The sequence below is a fragment of the Euleptes europaea genome, chromosome 18 (assembly GCF_029931775.1).
Source record: "Euleptes europaea isolate rEulEur1 chromosome 18, rEulEur1.hap1, whole genome shotgun sequence".
Lineage (NCBI taxonomy): Eukaryota > Metazoa > Chordata > Lepidosauria > Squamata > Sphaerodactylidae > Euleptes > Euleptes europaea.
In genome coordinates this window covers 37,756,935-37,772,165 of record NC_079329.1, presented here as the reverse complement: position 1 = coordinate 37,772,165, position 15,231 = coordinate 37,756,935, and the positions used below count along the sequence as shown (strand labels likewise).

General features: G+C 48.6%; 1 protein-coding gene across 1 annotated transcript in view; it reads left to right on the top strand.

Moving 5' to 3' along the window:
• GJC1 (gap junction protein gamma 1) overlaps window positions 1-6,694 on the top strand; it is a 48,125-nt gene extending 41,431 nt beyond the window's left edge. The window contains exon 2 of the mRNA XM_056863313.1: window positions 5,136-6,694. Coding sequence (XP_056719291.1) covers window positions 5,155-6,336 — 1,182 coding nt within the window. The 5' untranslated portion in view covers window positions 5,136-5,154 and the 3' untranslated portion in view covers window positions 6,337-6,694. The remainder of the gene's footprint in view (window positions 1-5,135) is intronic.
• The last annotated feature ends 8,537 nt before the right edge of the window (window positions 6,695-15,231 follow it).

Here is a 15,231-nt window from a genome sequence, read left to right as displayed (position 1 = left end):
CGCTGATATCAAGCAACCCTCTGCAGAAACCCGCCAAGGCTCCCGCCATACTTCGACCACCAAGAGCCCTGCAGTATCGAAGCAGGGATCATCCCACCACCAGTTCGACCCCGACCGAGAATCTCGACGCCAATCTCGAAGTCCTGCATCCTCCCATTCCTGTCGACGCCAATCGTCTTCTCGTCGAAGCTGATCCATCCGTCGAAGTCGATCCACATCCCTGTGTCTGTCCGCCCGTCAGAGTCGATCGGCATCCCGTCATCCATCCGTCCATCGAGGTCGCTCTTATCTCTCCCGTAGTCTGGTTACCCAGCGGCACCGACACTCCTCTCTGAGCCGATCCTCCTCTCGACGCCGTTCTTATTCTCGACGTCGAGCCAGCTCACCTCGCCGCCGATACTCTCGGAGCCGACACTCAATTACCCCTTCGATCTGGGCACATTCTTTCCCCCTGGATAGGGAGGGACGAAAGCTTGATGCTCTTGCCAGGAAAGTCCACACCTCTAGCGCAGTCGGCCTGCGTATCTCCAATTTCTTAGCTGTTATGGCTAGGTATCAATATTCCCTGTGGGATCGTATCTCCCCACAAATCTTGGTTCTACCAGACGATCAACACCCTTCAGCTAAGGCCATAAAAAACGAGGGAATGCCTCTAGCGAGACAACAACTCACAGCGGCACGCCACGTGGCAGATTCATCCAGTAAAGCTATTGCCTCCGCCATAGTCATTAGAAGGCATGCGTGGCTTCGACAGTCTGCCCTACCATATGACACTAGGTCACGGATTGAGGATTTGCCCTTCGAGGGTACCTCTCTGTTTAGTGACCAAACTGACACCTTCCTCGACCGTCTTAAGAAAAATAAGACGAATGCAAAATCCCTGGGTATTACACCTCATGTATCCGTCTTTAAGCACAGGTACTTTGGCCGGCAGACCACTCAGGCTTCCCACCCCTATAGATTCCAGTGTGCTTTTCACCAGCAAACCCAATTCCGCTCTTCCTTCCCTCGTGTTCAGCAGGAGAGAAAATTCCCGAATAGGCCTAGGGCCCATAAAGGTCCCAGGATGTCTCCTGGCCGTCCCAATAAGCCTAAGCAGGCATGACTAGAGTTTTCTGATTGTTTTACAGACCATTTGTCTGCATTTTATCATGCTTGGTTTGCAATCACAGATGATGTTTGGGTTTTAAGAATAATAAATGTTGGATATTTCATATAGTTTGATACATTACTTCCATATCGAGCCCCAGTCCACTCTACCTCACCTACCCCCGACTTACTCATACAGGAGATACATAACCTAATCTCCAAAGGGGCTATTTCAGAGGTTCCACCTCATGATCAGGCACGCGGCTATTACTCCCGCTTCTTTCTTGTTGACAAAAAGGGGTGGGGGAAACGTCCTATACTGGATCTCCGGGAATAAAAAGTGAGAGCAAACATTCCAGGATGAACCCTGGTTGCTATGGCAACTCTCTGATCTGGCTCTTCTCAGGGTACCATAAGACACAACATCCCAGAACTGAATAACAGCTTAACCTTGGAACAGCACCTGGCGTAACCTCTGAGTATCAGGCCGGTGCCTGACAGTTGGGTTCTTTCGATTATTAAAAATGATTACTTTTTGGAATTCTATAAGGTCCCTCCGTGTGGTTCTCCTCTACCCTCTAGGGGACCTGACCCCCCCAGCTGTGTGATGAAGTCTCCTCCCTACTCCTGAAGGGTGCGATTGTTCGTGTACCCTCTTCTGAGGTTCACCATGGTTTCTATTCCCACTACTTCTTTATAGATAAAAAAGATGGGGGCAAGAGGCCCATCATGGATTTGAGGGCCCTCAACAAGTACATAAGAGCCCACTCTTTTCTCATGCTGTCCATTCTGGAGATTCTGCCACTCTTCCAGCCAAACTCATGGTTTGCAGTCCTTGATCTCAAAGATGCTTATTTCCATATTTCAATACACCCTCAGGGTAGGAAATACCTACGCTTCTCCTGTAACAATGAACACTACCAATACACGGTACTCCTGTTTGATCTTTCCACAGGCCCACGGGTCTTCTCCAAGTGCATCTCAGAGGTGGTTGCTTACTTAACCCTTCAAGGATGCACCATCTACCCGTACCTAGATGACTGGCTTCGGGTTGGTGATTCACAACCAGCCCTGGCAAACCAAGTGGCCCTAGTTCTTAAGACCCTCCAACATCTGAGTCTTGTGGTGAACCTGGCCAAATCCAAACTTTCCCCAACACAGTCCATAGAGTTTATAGGCTCGATATTAGACTTCAGCCTTAGGTAAAGCCTTTCTTTCCCAGACCAGAGTCTGGGCTATTTCACATCTGGCCTCTCACTTTATCGCTTGTCGGTTCCAACCAGCAGTTAAAGTACAGAAATTGTTAGTGCTTATGGCCTCCACCACAGCGGTGGTGTCCTTGGCCAGGCTCCACCTACAACCCCTTCAAAATTGGTTCATACATAACATCAAGATCAACGTGGAACCACAATGGCAGATGTTGACGATTCCCCGCAGGACCGCCAGGTCTACGTTGGTGGCTTGACTCAGACAACCTTTTGAAAGGGGTTCCTTTTGGGGTTCCCACACATGGATTACCAGTTGTTCACTGATGCTTCCTTAGGGGGCTGGGGAGCCCACTGCCAACACTTATCGGTGAAAGGGAGATGGTCCCCTTCAGGTCTAAATTGCACATTAATTGAAACTCAGAGCAGTGAAATATGCTCTTGCTTCCTTTTCAGACATCCACCATCATGGTAGCCACCGACAACACGGCCACAAAGTACTACCTCTGCAAACGGGGGCACCAGTTCCGTGGCCAAGAGGCCACGCAAATTTGGAAATGGGCTGTTGCCCACAATGTGTCCCTCTCTGCCATGCACATAGCAGGGGTCTCCAACATAGCTGCAGATACTCTCAGTCAGGATACCTCGCTAAACCATGAGTGGTCCTTCCAGGATGAGTTCCTGGCCCCTGTCTTTGCTCGATGAGGTATCCCGAGCATAGACCTCTTTGCCACAGCCCTCAATGCCAAATGCCCAACATTCTGCTCCAGGGCCTCCATGGATCCAAGGTCCATAGGGGACGCCTTCCAGATCCACTGGGGGAGAAGCCTCCTGTACGCCTTTCCCCCATTCCTGCTATGGGGACGGACCTTGGCCAAGATCCTTCAGGACAGGGCCTCAGTCATCCTGGTATTGGCCCAGACAACCATGGTTTCCCCTCCTGTGGAAGTTGGCCCGAGGGTCCACGTTTCACTTCCCTCCACATGAGGGCCTTCTGCGGATGGGCAGCGTTCGTCACCATGAACCATCTTCCTGGCTAATCCTCCGGTGAACCAATGGTCAGAGTGGCAGAAGTCCTCTTGTCCTCACAGAAATTGGCCACTAGACAGTCCTATAATTGCAAATGGACCCGTTTTTCCCATTGGGCTACCTCTCAGGGCCTTACGCCTGACACCTGCTCCTTGCCCGAAGTGCTGGAGTACCTTAAGGATGTGGGCCTTTCTAACACCTCAGTAAAAGTCCACATGGCGGCAATTTTGGCCTTCCACATGAGTATTGATGGGGTTCGCTTTTCTCCCACTGACTAATACGTACCCTCCATAAAATACCCTGTAGCCCAGTGGAGCCTTTCCTTGGTTTTGGCCCAGCTCATTCATAAGCCCTTTGAGTCTATGGCCACATGCCTGTTGGATCTCTTGCCTTCCAAGACAGCCTTTCTCATGGCCATCACGTCGGCCCGCAGGGTAGGGGACCTCAGGGCTCTCTGCCATGATGCCCCCCTTCACTAAATTCCATAGGGACAGAGTGGTCCTAAAACCTAACTTGGAGCACCTACCTAAGGTGGTCTCCGCATTCCACCTGTCCCAGGACATAGTGTTGCCCGTTTTTTATCTGGACCCTCAATCCCAGTCGGACAAGTCCCTGCACATGTTGGATGTCCAAAGGGCCTTATTGTTCTGTTTAGACCGCACATGCCAGTTTAGACAAGACACATCTTTGTCTGCTTTGCGGGTCCCAACAAGGGAAAACAAGTCACCACACAGAGGGTGGTCTCGGCCATCAAAAAGGCCTATGCAGGAACAAGCACTCCCTGCCTCAGGCATCCTTGGCTGCCCTTGCCGCCCATGTGGATCTGCAGGATGTCTGCCGTGCTGCCACCTGGTCCACACCTTCGACGTTCGTCCAGCACTACAGGTTAGATGTCGACTCTGGAGCGGACGCTGCTGTGGGGAAAGCGGTGTTAAGTTCAATCCTCCAGTGACCAACTTCCACACCCATCTCCACGACGATGAAAACAGAGTTGCACTTACCTGTAACTGTTGTTCATCGAGTGGTCCTCTTTGCAGGCACACATCCCTCCCTCCTTCCCCGCTGTGGCCTGGCTCACTGCCTAGGTGGGTCTGGGTACTGTGGCGGTAGAAGGAGAACTGAGGGAAGGATGCTCCCTGCCCCTCCGTCAAGTGTCCGAAAGGGCAGGAAGGACCGTTGACCGAGGGGAGGGGGAGCAATCCTTGTTGCTAGGCTAAAAATAAGCTTTCCAAATGCTCCACTGCAGGCCTGCGCACGCACAGTTCCCATGTGTGCCTGCAAAGAGGACCACTCGATGAACAACAGTTACAGGTAAGTGCAACTCTGTTTTCTCCCACATCATGTGTTTGCATTGATAAATTTAAAAACACTCAGCCGCACATTCATATTCACGGTTTCCCCCCAATTATGTACGCATCAAGAATTCAGGAACATGGGTTTCAGAAGCCACTGAGCATCAGTAATGTCCATTTCAATGGTGACCAAAGCAACAAAGAGTCTTACATGCTTCGGATTAGTTCTTGGTGTTCTTAATGGGACAGTAATGTCTCTCTCCCCCCCCCCATCTCTTATATATGCAGTGAAAATTTAGAAAGCTGGCAGAATTCAAGTATACAAGCATTTCTGTTTTGGCGATGTCCAGCATAACAAATGGTGGCAGGAATACGTACCAAGGCTTTTCCCAAGCACAAATAAAGTTTCTGATTTCTTAAAACCCTGTAAGGTGGTGGGCAATTAATCAGTATTAGTTTTGTTTTTGTCAAGCTATTAAAAGTCCCCTTATTCTCTCCCCTCCCTCCTTTTTGACTTTAGGATATAGTTGCTGACCACCATGAGCTGGAGTTTCTTGACGCGGCTACTAGAGGAAATCCACAACCACTCCACGTTTGTTGGGAAGATCTGGCTGACGGTGCTGATTGTCTTCCGCATTGTCCTCACAGCTGTGGGAGGGGAATCCATCTATTACGACGAGCAAAGCAAATTTGTGTGCAACACGGAACAGCCAGGTTGTGAGAACGTTTGCTATGATGCGTTTGCCCCGCTCTCACACGTGCGGTTCTGGGTCTTTCAGATCATCCTTGTCTCCACACCCTCAGTGATGTACCTGGGCTATGCCATTCACAAAATTGCCCGGATGGTGGACCACGGCGACCCAGAGAGGAAGATCCGAAGCAAGCCTTTCCCAATGCGCTGGAGGCAGCACCGGGGCTTAGAAGAGGCGGAGGACGACCATGAAGAAGATCCAATGATGTACCCAGAGATTGAGATTGAGAGCGAGAGGGAGAACAAGGAAAATCCACCCCCAATCAAAGTCAAGCATGATGGCAGGAAGCGAATTCGAGAGGATGGGCTCATGAAGATTTACATATTCCAACTCCTGAGCAGGACTATGTTTGAAATCGGCTTCCTTGTAGGGCAGTATTTCCTTTTCGGGTTTGAAGTCAGCCCAAAGTTCTTGTGTAGCAGGCACCCGTGTCCGCACACAATAGACTGCTTCATTTCGAGGCCTACGGAAAAAACCATCTTTCTGCTCATCATGTATGGTGTGAGCTGTCTGTGTTTACTTTTGAATGTCTGGGAAATGCTTCACTTGGGTTTTGGCACCATCCGAGACACACTAAACAATAAGCGGAGGGAGCTGGAGGACTCGGGGACCTACAATTACCCATTCACTTGGAATACGCCGTCCGCCCCTCCGGGCTACAACATTGCAGTGAAACCAGACCCGATCCAGTATACGGAACTGTCTAATGCCAAAATGGCCTACAAACAGAACAAGGCCAACATTGCACAGGAACGGCAGTATGGGAGCAACGAAGAAAACATCCCCACTGACCTGGAGAACCTCCAGCGAGAAATAAAAGTCGCTCAGGAACGCTTAGACCTTGCCATCCAAGCCTACAATAACCAGAACAATCCCTCCTGTTCCAAGGAGAAGAGGGCTAAAGCCAGCTCAAACAAAAGCAGTGGTAGCAGCCGATCAGGGGAGGGGAAAACCTCTGTCTGGATTTGATGCTGCCCTCCAAGGAGTTAATGACTCGCTACTTTACCCGTGTAGTTTATGGTTACTCACAAATGTGTCCCGTAAGGACTTCGGTTAAATAAACATTTGGTTTTGTTTAACTTCAGGGATGACTTCGGCTGCCATTCCAGGGTGAGGGGTGAGAGGAGCATTCATGCTCACATCCTGATGTTTCCAGAACATTTATACTTGTTTCTTCCAGGTCAAGAGAAGACCCAGGTTTATTTTTTAAAAATGGTTTACACTGTATGTACAGAGTTATGGTACATTTTATTATGCACAATTTTTGTATTTGTACATTGGAGCTCTCCAGTTACATTTTTTTATATTAAAAGTAAACAAAATAGGTAACTTCAGGAATGTTGGTTAGATTTTTTTCCTTATGCTGTGTTTCTTGAAAAAAATGAAAGTTCAGTATTATTTGGCCAGATTTCAGCAAGGTGCTTCTCAGTGGCTGTCATTATAACCTGCCTCAAGCTGTACCCACGTGATTGGTATCCTCCATGTTGATTTTGTTGTCACTGTGAATGCAAAGGCCTTTGCAGTGCCAGCAAAGCATCTATACAATTAGTGGAGCAGTGAATTCCCACCCTGCCGTGGCCATCTTGTAGCTCCCCATTCCTTTCCATGCAGTCTTAAGAAAAACTGCTCTCCCTTTTTCCCTTATAGCTTTCCAGCAAAAAGGGCTAGAGATTTTGTTAACAAAATGAAAGCTGGGATTCAGATGACATAATAGATCACAGCAGTAGAAAATAGCAATTACTGATGGTAGCAGCTCAGGGCTGACAATGAAATTGTGCCAGTGTGGGTGGGACCTTAAAAAATGCACTTCCCATCTAGAGGGCATGCCAATATGCTTGGACTACATTCTTTCAAAAAAGATCCTAGCAAGTCAAGTTAGGAAGGGCTGGAGCTAAGCTGGGGAAATGTGGAAAGCGGACAATGCCGTGTGGATGCTGGAAAAAGAAAGTGTTCCAGGTTGGAAGCAAGCCTCACACTTTCCCTGTTCCGAGTACCAGCACTTGATCGGTTGGCTCATAGAATCAGAGTTGGAAAGAACCACAAGGGTCATCTAGTCCAACCCCCTGCACAATGCAGGACATTCACAACTACCTCCCCCCCACACCCCCAGTGACCAGAAGATGGCCAAGATGCCCTCCCTCTCATCATCTGCCTAAGGTCACAGAATCAGCATTGCTGACAAATGGCCATCTAACCTCTTCTTAAAAACCTTAATGGAAGGAGAGCTTACCACCTCCCGAGGAAGCCTGTTCCACTGAGGAACCGCTCTAACTGTTAGAAAATTCTTCCTAATATCTAGATGGAAACTCTTTTGATTTAATTTCAACCCATTAGTTCTGGTCCGACCTTCTGGGGCAACAGAAAACAACTCGGCACCATCCTCTATATGACAGCCCCTCAAGTACTTGAAGATGGTTATCATATCCCCTCTCAGTCTTCTCCTCTTCAGGCTAAACATACCCAGCTCCTTCAACCTTTCCTCATAGGACTTGGTTTCCAGACCCCTCACCATCTTTGTTGCCCTCCTCTGGACACGTTCCAGCTGGTTGACTCTTTATTTTGTTTTTTCTTTCATTTTGTTTCTGTGGTTTTGGACAAATGAGGAGTTGATGCAGGATTTTGAAACATTCTGAAAACCTGCAACATTTATTCTAAGGTGAGAACAAAACAAACTGTTCATCTTTGGTCTTCCTGTGCAGCCCCACATGGGACTGCGCTTGTGCAGGCCTGCCACCGGATTGATTTGTCTTAAAAGCTTAAAATAACCTAGGGGGCTCACTTTCCCTAGTCTGCCCAGCGACAGCTTCCCGCCCAAACCGTCAAATGACTAGGGAAGAGCGACCCCCCTCTCCCCCAGTTCCTTTCTTGCCGCCGCCGAGATTGGTTCTTCTTTCAAAGTGCTTCAAAGATTTGCGATTTTATCAAGGATCTTCTGTGTGTTGGGTGACTCTGCTCAGCCTAACCCTGTGTGCCTGTTTTTAACTAGTTTGCTGTTCTTTCTACCGAAGAGAGCTGCTGGGGTAAGACCTACCTTACCCTTTTTTCCACTGGCTTCGAGGGCTCTCTTTAAGAAATGCGAGAGGTGTGCAACTAAAATGCCCCACTCAGATGAGCACCATTTGTGCCTCCTCTACCTAGGAGAGGCACATGTTGTCCAATCATGCAAGATTTGCATGAAGTTCACTCCCAAAGCAAGGGGAGATGGGGGCGCCAGGCTCAAGAGAACCCTTCGGCAGAGCACCATGATGGCCAAGCCATTATCTGAAGTAACAAAGAACTTACCCAGACCGTCTTCTTCTCAGTCGGTTCCCGCCATGCCATCTGAAAGGTTGAACATCGAGACTGCCTCGATGCGATTGTCTGCTTCAGTACGGGCTGTTCCGAGCTTGGTTCCAGCAGCTTCAGCCCTGGTTCCAGCAGGTTCTGCCTTGGTTCCAAAGGCTTCTGCAATGCAGCCCCCTGCAGCACCCAAACGTAGGGATAGAAAACGTGACACGGTGGCAGAACCGTCTTCAAAGAGACATCGCTCTAGGTCCAAACAAATAGATGGATCCGAGCGCAAGAAGAAGAGGGCTCCCGAACCAGAGGCCATTGCCTTACCTCCTCGGACCCTTTCCCTGCAATCGGTGTCACCTACTCCATCATTTGCAGATGTAGTTCCTGAGGTCCTCTTTAGTGAGGAGGTTCAGTCCGTGCAGGATTTTGCTGAAACTAGCACTGGAACGGTACAGGTTCCATCAATGGAATGGATTTATGATCCTGTGATGATGCAGGACTGGCTTGAGTTTTGCCAGTTCTGTCAAATGGAGAGAGACGCCTCATGAGCTCCCTCTGTCCCTGGGATCCAAGAGACATCGATTCAACCACCATTTACTCATTACTCATGGTTCCAATTATGAACCATCAGAGCCAGGTTTGATGGATATGGATCCAGACCCCTCTTTGGTGGACTCCGAGAGCTGCTCTGGCACATCTCCGGATGAGAGGGTTGGGGACCAAACCCCCATGTCTCCTGCTGAGGATGCCAAGCTTCACATTGATCAAATGCTCAGGATCGCGGAAGCTTTAGAGATTGATGTGTACACAGCACAAGAGAAGCCCAAGGACAAGATCCTGAGCAGGCTTCATCCTGACAGCCCATCTGTTGTTGCCTTCCCTTTGTTAGAGGGGTTGGATGATCTCAAGGACACCATCTGGAAGAAACCTGCCTCAGCTCCACCTTCAACCAAGAGGTTGGAGAATCTTTACAGAATAAAGCCTAACACATCTGAGTGTCTTTCCACGCATCTGCCATCATCCTCTATTGTGGCCCTAAGATGCAACTTAAGCAGAGGCAGCGTCAACACTCTGCTCATGCAGACAAGGAGGGCCGCCATCTGGATACGTTAGGCAGACGCTTTTACACAGCAGCAGTTTACTAGCATTATCAGCAACCTTTCAGTCTGGGAAATGCAGGGGCTGTCCTAGGCCTAATCCTAATCCCTCTCAACAGTCCCAGAAGGAACAGCAAGGGCAAGGCCGGAGATTCTGGCTATTCCCTAGGGTGCCAAGCTCTGGGCATCCGTTTGAGGACAGACTGGTCCCCTTTGACCCGTGTTGGGTTGAAATTTGTTCTGATCTTTGGGTTTGTAGCATTATTAGAGACGGTTACAGGTTAGAGTTCAAGTTTTTGCCCTCCTGTTCCTCACCTGAATCGGCAAGAGATAATCCTTTTCCTGAGTTGGCTCTTCAACTACAGGAACTCTTGGCCAAGGGATCAATGGAGAGAGTTCAACCCGAACACCCCAGTTGGGGATTCTTCTCCAAGGTTTTTATTGTGGACAAGAAAGATGGGGGTCACAGGCCCATACTTGATTTGAGAGAGCTTAATAAATATTTAAGTGTTTCAAAGTTTAGAATGGTTTATGTCCCTGACGTACTCCTATTATTATCCAAGAACTCTTGGTTTGCGGTGTTAGACCTTAAGGATGCTTATTTCCATATAAGTGTTCATCCCGATCACCACCGTTTCCTCAGATTCCGTCTTGGGGATTCAGTTTACCAATACAGGGTTTTACCTTTTGGATTAGCCACAGCTCCGAGGGTGTTCTCTAAGTTTATGGCTGTAGTAGTGGCCCACCTTAGGCAACTAGAATGTTGCATTTTTCCTTACCTGGATGACTGGCTTTTGGTAGCCGATTTCAGGGAGGTATTACAACTCGAGGTCCAATTAGTGCTGGATACCTGTCTGGATCTGGGTTTATTGGTCAACAAGGAGAAGTCTAAACTTGCCCCTTCCAGATGGGTCCAATTTGTAGGTGTAGTCTTAGATACTGACTTGGAAAGGGCCTTTCTCCCTTTGGACAGAGCATTGACACTCAGGAGCACAGTTATGTCCTTTAAGAGAAAAAGGAGGCAATCTGCAAAAGCAATTCAGCGCCTCTTGGGCCTTATGGTGTCCACCACAGCAGTAGTGGGACTGGCCAGATTGCATACGACAGACCTCCAGAACTGGTTTCTCAGGCGACATAATCTGGATTTGATGCCTCACTACCATCAATATTCTATTCCCAGATCAGTGATTAGGTCACTGGCTTAAAAAGGGCAGCTTGGAAACCAGAGTTCCCTTCAGGTCTTGGCCTCTGATAGTGTTGTTACTACAGATGCTTCCCTCAAGGGTTGGGGAGCACATGTGGGCCATCATTCAGTTCAAGCCTTGTGGGATGATCAGTCTGTGGGTCTGCATATTAATGTGCTTCATGCAGTTAGATATGCCCTCTTTTACAGATATATTACTGGGAGCCAAGGTGTTGGTTCAGACCGACAACACGTCAGTGATGTATTACATCAACAAACAGGGGGGAAGAGGTTCCCTGCCTCTTTGCAGAGAGGCTCAAAGGACGTGGCAGTTCACAGCTCAACACAATATGCAGCTCAGGGCAATACATATTGCCGGTGTCCTAAACTCACGAGCTGATGTTCTGAGTCGGTCATTCCAAACAAATCACGAATGGACTATCAAGACCAGGTATCTTGCTCCAGTGTTTGCCCTTTGGGGATACCCAGGGGTGGATTTATTTGCCAATAAGGTCAACAGAAAGGCAGAACAATTTTGTTCTCTGATAGGCCTCGACCCCCTATCTCTGGGGGATGCTTTTCAGTTCCGATGGGTAGAAAGTCTGTTTTACGCATTTCCTCCAACTCCACTGCTTTCAAGGGTCTTAGGAAAGATGATGCAAGACAGCACAACCTGTATCTTAATCGCCCCCTATTGGCCGAGATAAATTTGGTTTCCCCTTCTCGCTAAGCTGGCAGGCCCCAATCGTGTTCACTTACCAATAGTTTGGGACCTTTTGGAAGGGGAGGGATTAGGGCTTCACGAGGTAGCCAAACTGCAACTGACTGCTTGGTTATTAAATCTCAGTCCGTGGACTTGCCTCAACAGGTGCAGGATGTTCTTTTGCAATCCTGGAAACCCTCTACAAGGAAGTCTTACTCTAGAAAGTGCGATTTGTTTGATGAATGGGTACGCATCCAGGGTTGTTGCCCATTTACTTGCTCATTGAGTAGGGTGTTGGAATATTTATTCAGCCATGCTCTGACTAGAAGGTTTCTTAAGGGGTTGGTGAATATTTTCCCACCCAAGCCTAAATAGGTACCTCAATGGTCTTTATCTTTGGTTTTGACAGGGATGCTTGTCCCTCCCTTTTGAGCCACTGGCTTCTTGCTCATTAAACCACCTTTCTATGAAGGTAGCTTTTCCTGGTGGCTGTAACATCTACAAGGAAGGTTAGTGAACTTGCTGCTTTAAGAATTGATCAGCCATTCTTAAAGGTATTCAACGATAAGATTACACTTCACCCTAGTTTGGAATTTTTGCCCAAAGTGGTTTCTATAAATAATAACAATTCTTTATGATATAGATAGGACTAAAACTGTTAGGGTAGAGAAGTATTTATTTGTATGTTTTTGGGGCCCTAAGAAGGGAAAAGCCGCTTCGTCACAGACGATCTCGCGTTCGGTGGTATCCGCTATTCTGGAAGCTTATAGGTCCGCTGGAGAGGCTTGTCCTCTGGTAGTGAAGGCCTATTCCACGAGAATGGTGCGTGCTTCGGCCACATTCCATTGCAGGGTCCCTCTGATGGAAATATGCAGATCAGCTACCTGGTCCACAGAAGAAACGCTTGTTAAACGCTATGCCTTGGATTTGCAAGCAAGGAGAAATGCGGAAGTTGGAAAGGCCGTTTTGCACACATTGTTTCAGTAAGAGGCCTGCCCTCCTCCTTTGTTGGTAAGCTTGCTAAAATCCCCATGTAGGGCTGCACAGGAAGACCGAAGATGAAAACAGAGTTGCACTTACCTGTCACTGCTGTTCATTGAGGTCTTCTGTGCAGACACACAGCCCTCCCTCCTGCCCCGCTGTGAGCTCTCTTACTGGGTCTTCTGCTGGACCTGGGGGGACTCGCGGCGGCAGACAGGAACTGAGGGAGAGGGGGATTGCTCTTCCCTAGTCACGTGATGGTTTGGGCGGGAAGCTGTTGCTGGGCAGACTAGGGAAAGAGCGCCCCCTAGGTTATTTTAAGCTTTTAAGACAAATCCGGTGGCAGGCCTGCGCAAGCGCAGTCCCCATGTGTGCCTGCACAGGAAGACCTCAATGAACAGCAGTTACAGGTAAGTGCAACTCTGCTTATCCCATGGGTGAAAATGGCACTACCGTCTCCTTCAAGTTTCTGGAAATATATGGCCTGCCTGTTGTTTTGTTTTAACATTTTCTTCGCTGATGCGTAAATGGAAAGGAATGCATCGTCTTCCCTCTCCAAAACCACTTTTCTGCTGTCTTGGAACAATATGGATTTTGAGGGGTGGTGGTGAGATTGTTCTGTTTTTGTGTTGCTCAGGAAAGGAGTTGGGCATTTCACTTAGATTTAAAATTAGACAACCGAGAAAGCAGAACTTACTGCCTTTGGTGGTGCCTTTTTGGCAAGAGCAAGTAAGAGCCACAGCGAGAGTTTGATGTAGTGTGTACTCTTGTTTGGACAAATATTTATGATGTATTCTGGCCTCGGCTGCTCTGGTCTACCCACCCCCCTTGCAATGGGATGAGGCTTTGTGGCTCAGGATGGTTTTATGATTTCCTCTAAGTTATGGAAGTCAGGCTGCTGAAGCTGAAATTCCTGTTTTTATTTTGTTTATTCCAATGCGTCCAGCAGCTTGCCTTGCACAAAAACTGTCTCAAGGCAACTCGTTATATAAAATAGAAACTTAAAACTAGCACTTGCATAATTTTCAGTGAAACAAATCACACTCCAAAACTTCAAATCCAGTCTCCTGAAATGGACACTTAACCTTCTTGAGGGCTAGATAATAGGGTTGCCAGCCTCCAGGTGGTGGCTGGAGAACTCATGGGATTACAAGGGATCTCCAGGTGACAGATATCAGTTCCCCTGGAGAAAATGGCTACTTTGGAAGGTGGCCTGTATGGCATTGTAGCCCACTGAGGTCCCTCCCCTCCCCAAACCCCATCCTCCTCAGGCTCCACCCCCAAAACCTCCAGGTATTTCCCAACTTAGAGCTGGCAACCCTACTAGAAGAGTAAGGCTTCAGTGGGCCTTATGTAAGAAGGAGTGCCAGAGTATGGGGACACTGCTGAGAAAGTGCTGCTAGGCATGACCAAGTGAGGAGAGGCTCACAACCCTCTCAGAATTAAACCGGCAGACTCATGGGGAGAAACGACCTTGAATATTTTCTAGAAAATGGTCATAGTTTTTGGCAGTCTACCAGGAATGTTTCTAATTTGTAGAAGGCAACGTCTTTTCATTTGTAGGAGATCGGCCAGCAGAGAACTGGACAAATGTGGTGGATTCTTAAATGCCAGCAGCAAACGTTCAGCCACTTCAGGGTTCTGCCTAGGAACAATCTGGGAAAACTAACGCCTGATGATTCTTGGTTTTATTCAGGAATCCTTTAATGAGCTACTTCCAGCCCAGGTGAACTGAATTCAGTCTCGTCCAGGTAGTCAGCATTCCTTGATTTAGACATACAGATCTGTTAAAAAAGCAACATGCTGCAATCCTGGGGGAGGGGGTGTCAAACAGTTCTGCACATCACGTTTCCACCATTTTCAACCCTTATCCATAGACAGTCAAACAAAGTACTGCATATGAGAAACCTGTTAAAAGTTTTAAAGAAACTGTCGAAATTCAGAGCAAGTGATCAACAAAAGCATCAGTGTAAGAAAATTTACTGTATATGCTCATGTATAAGCCGACCCGCGTATAAGCCGAGGTGCCTAATTTCACCCCAAAAATGGGGAAAAATTAGGCACCCGCGTATAAGCCGAGGGTCGGCTTACACAATGCCCCTGCCCCAGGTCGCCCTCCCGCCCGGCCTCCCGGCCCTCCACACCCACCCCGAGTCCAGCGCCACCCTAGGGGGGAGGGAGAAGAGCCCCTGAACCCTTTACTCACCAGGAGAACAAGGCCCGCTGATCAGCTGGAGGCGGCGGCAGGAAAGGCGCACGGGCTGGCGGCGGGGGCGGCCGCGGGGCCTGCCTGCGCGCAGGAAGGCCCCGCTGGCCGCTCCCAGGCCGCAGAAAAGGCATGCGGGCCAGTGGCAGGGGCGGCTGCGGGGCCGGCGCGCGGGCCAATGGCGGTAAGTTCCCCCTCCCCCTCCCCTCCTGTATTGACCCGCGTATAAGCCGAGTTGGCTTTTTTCAGCCCTTTTTTTGGGCTGAAAAACTTGGCTTATACGCGAGTATATATGGTATTTGCATAATTGAAAATACCCACGGTAACATTACAGATAATTGACATGTAGATTAATAATCCATAAAGTTTAGGTAGCCCAAACATTGGTGGCTGTGCGTCCTTTGTTAGGAAGAGGCAC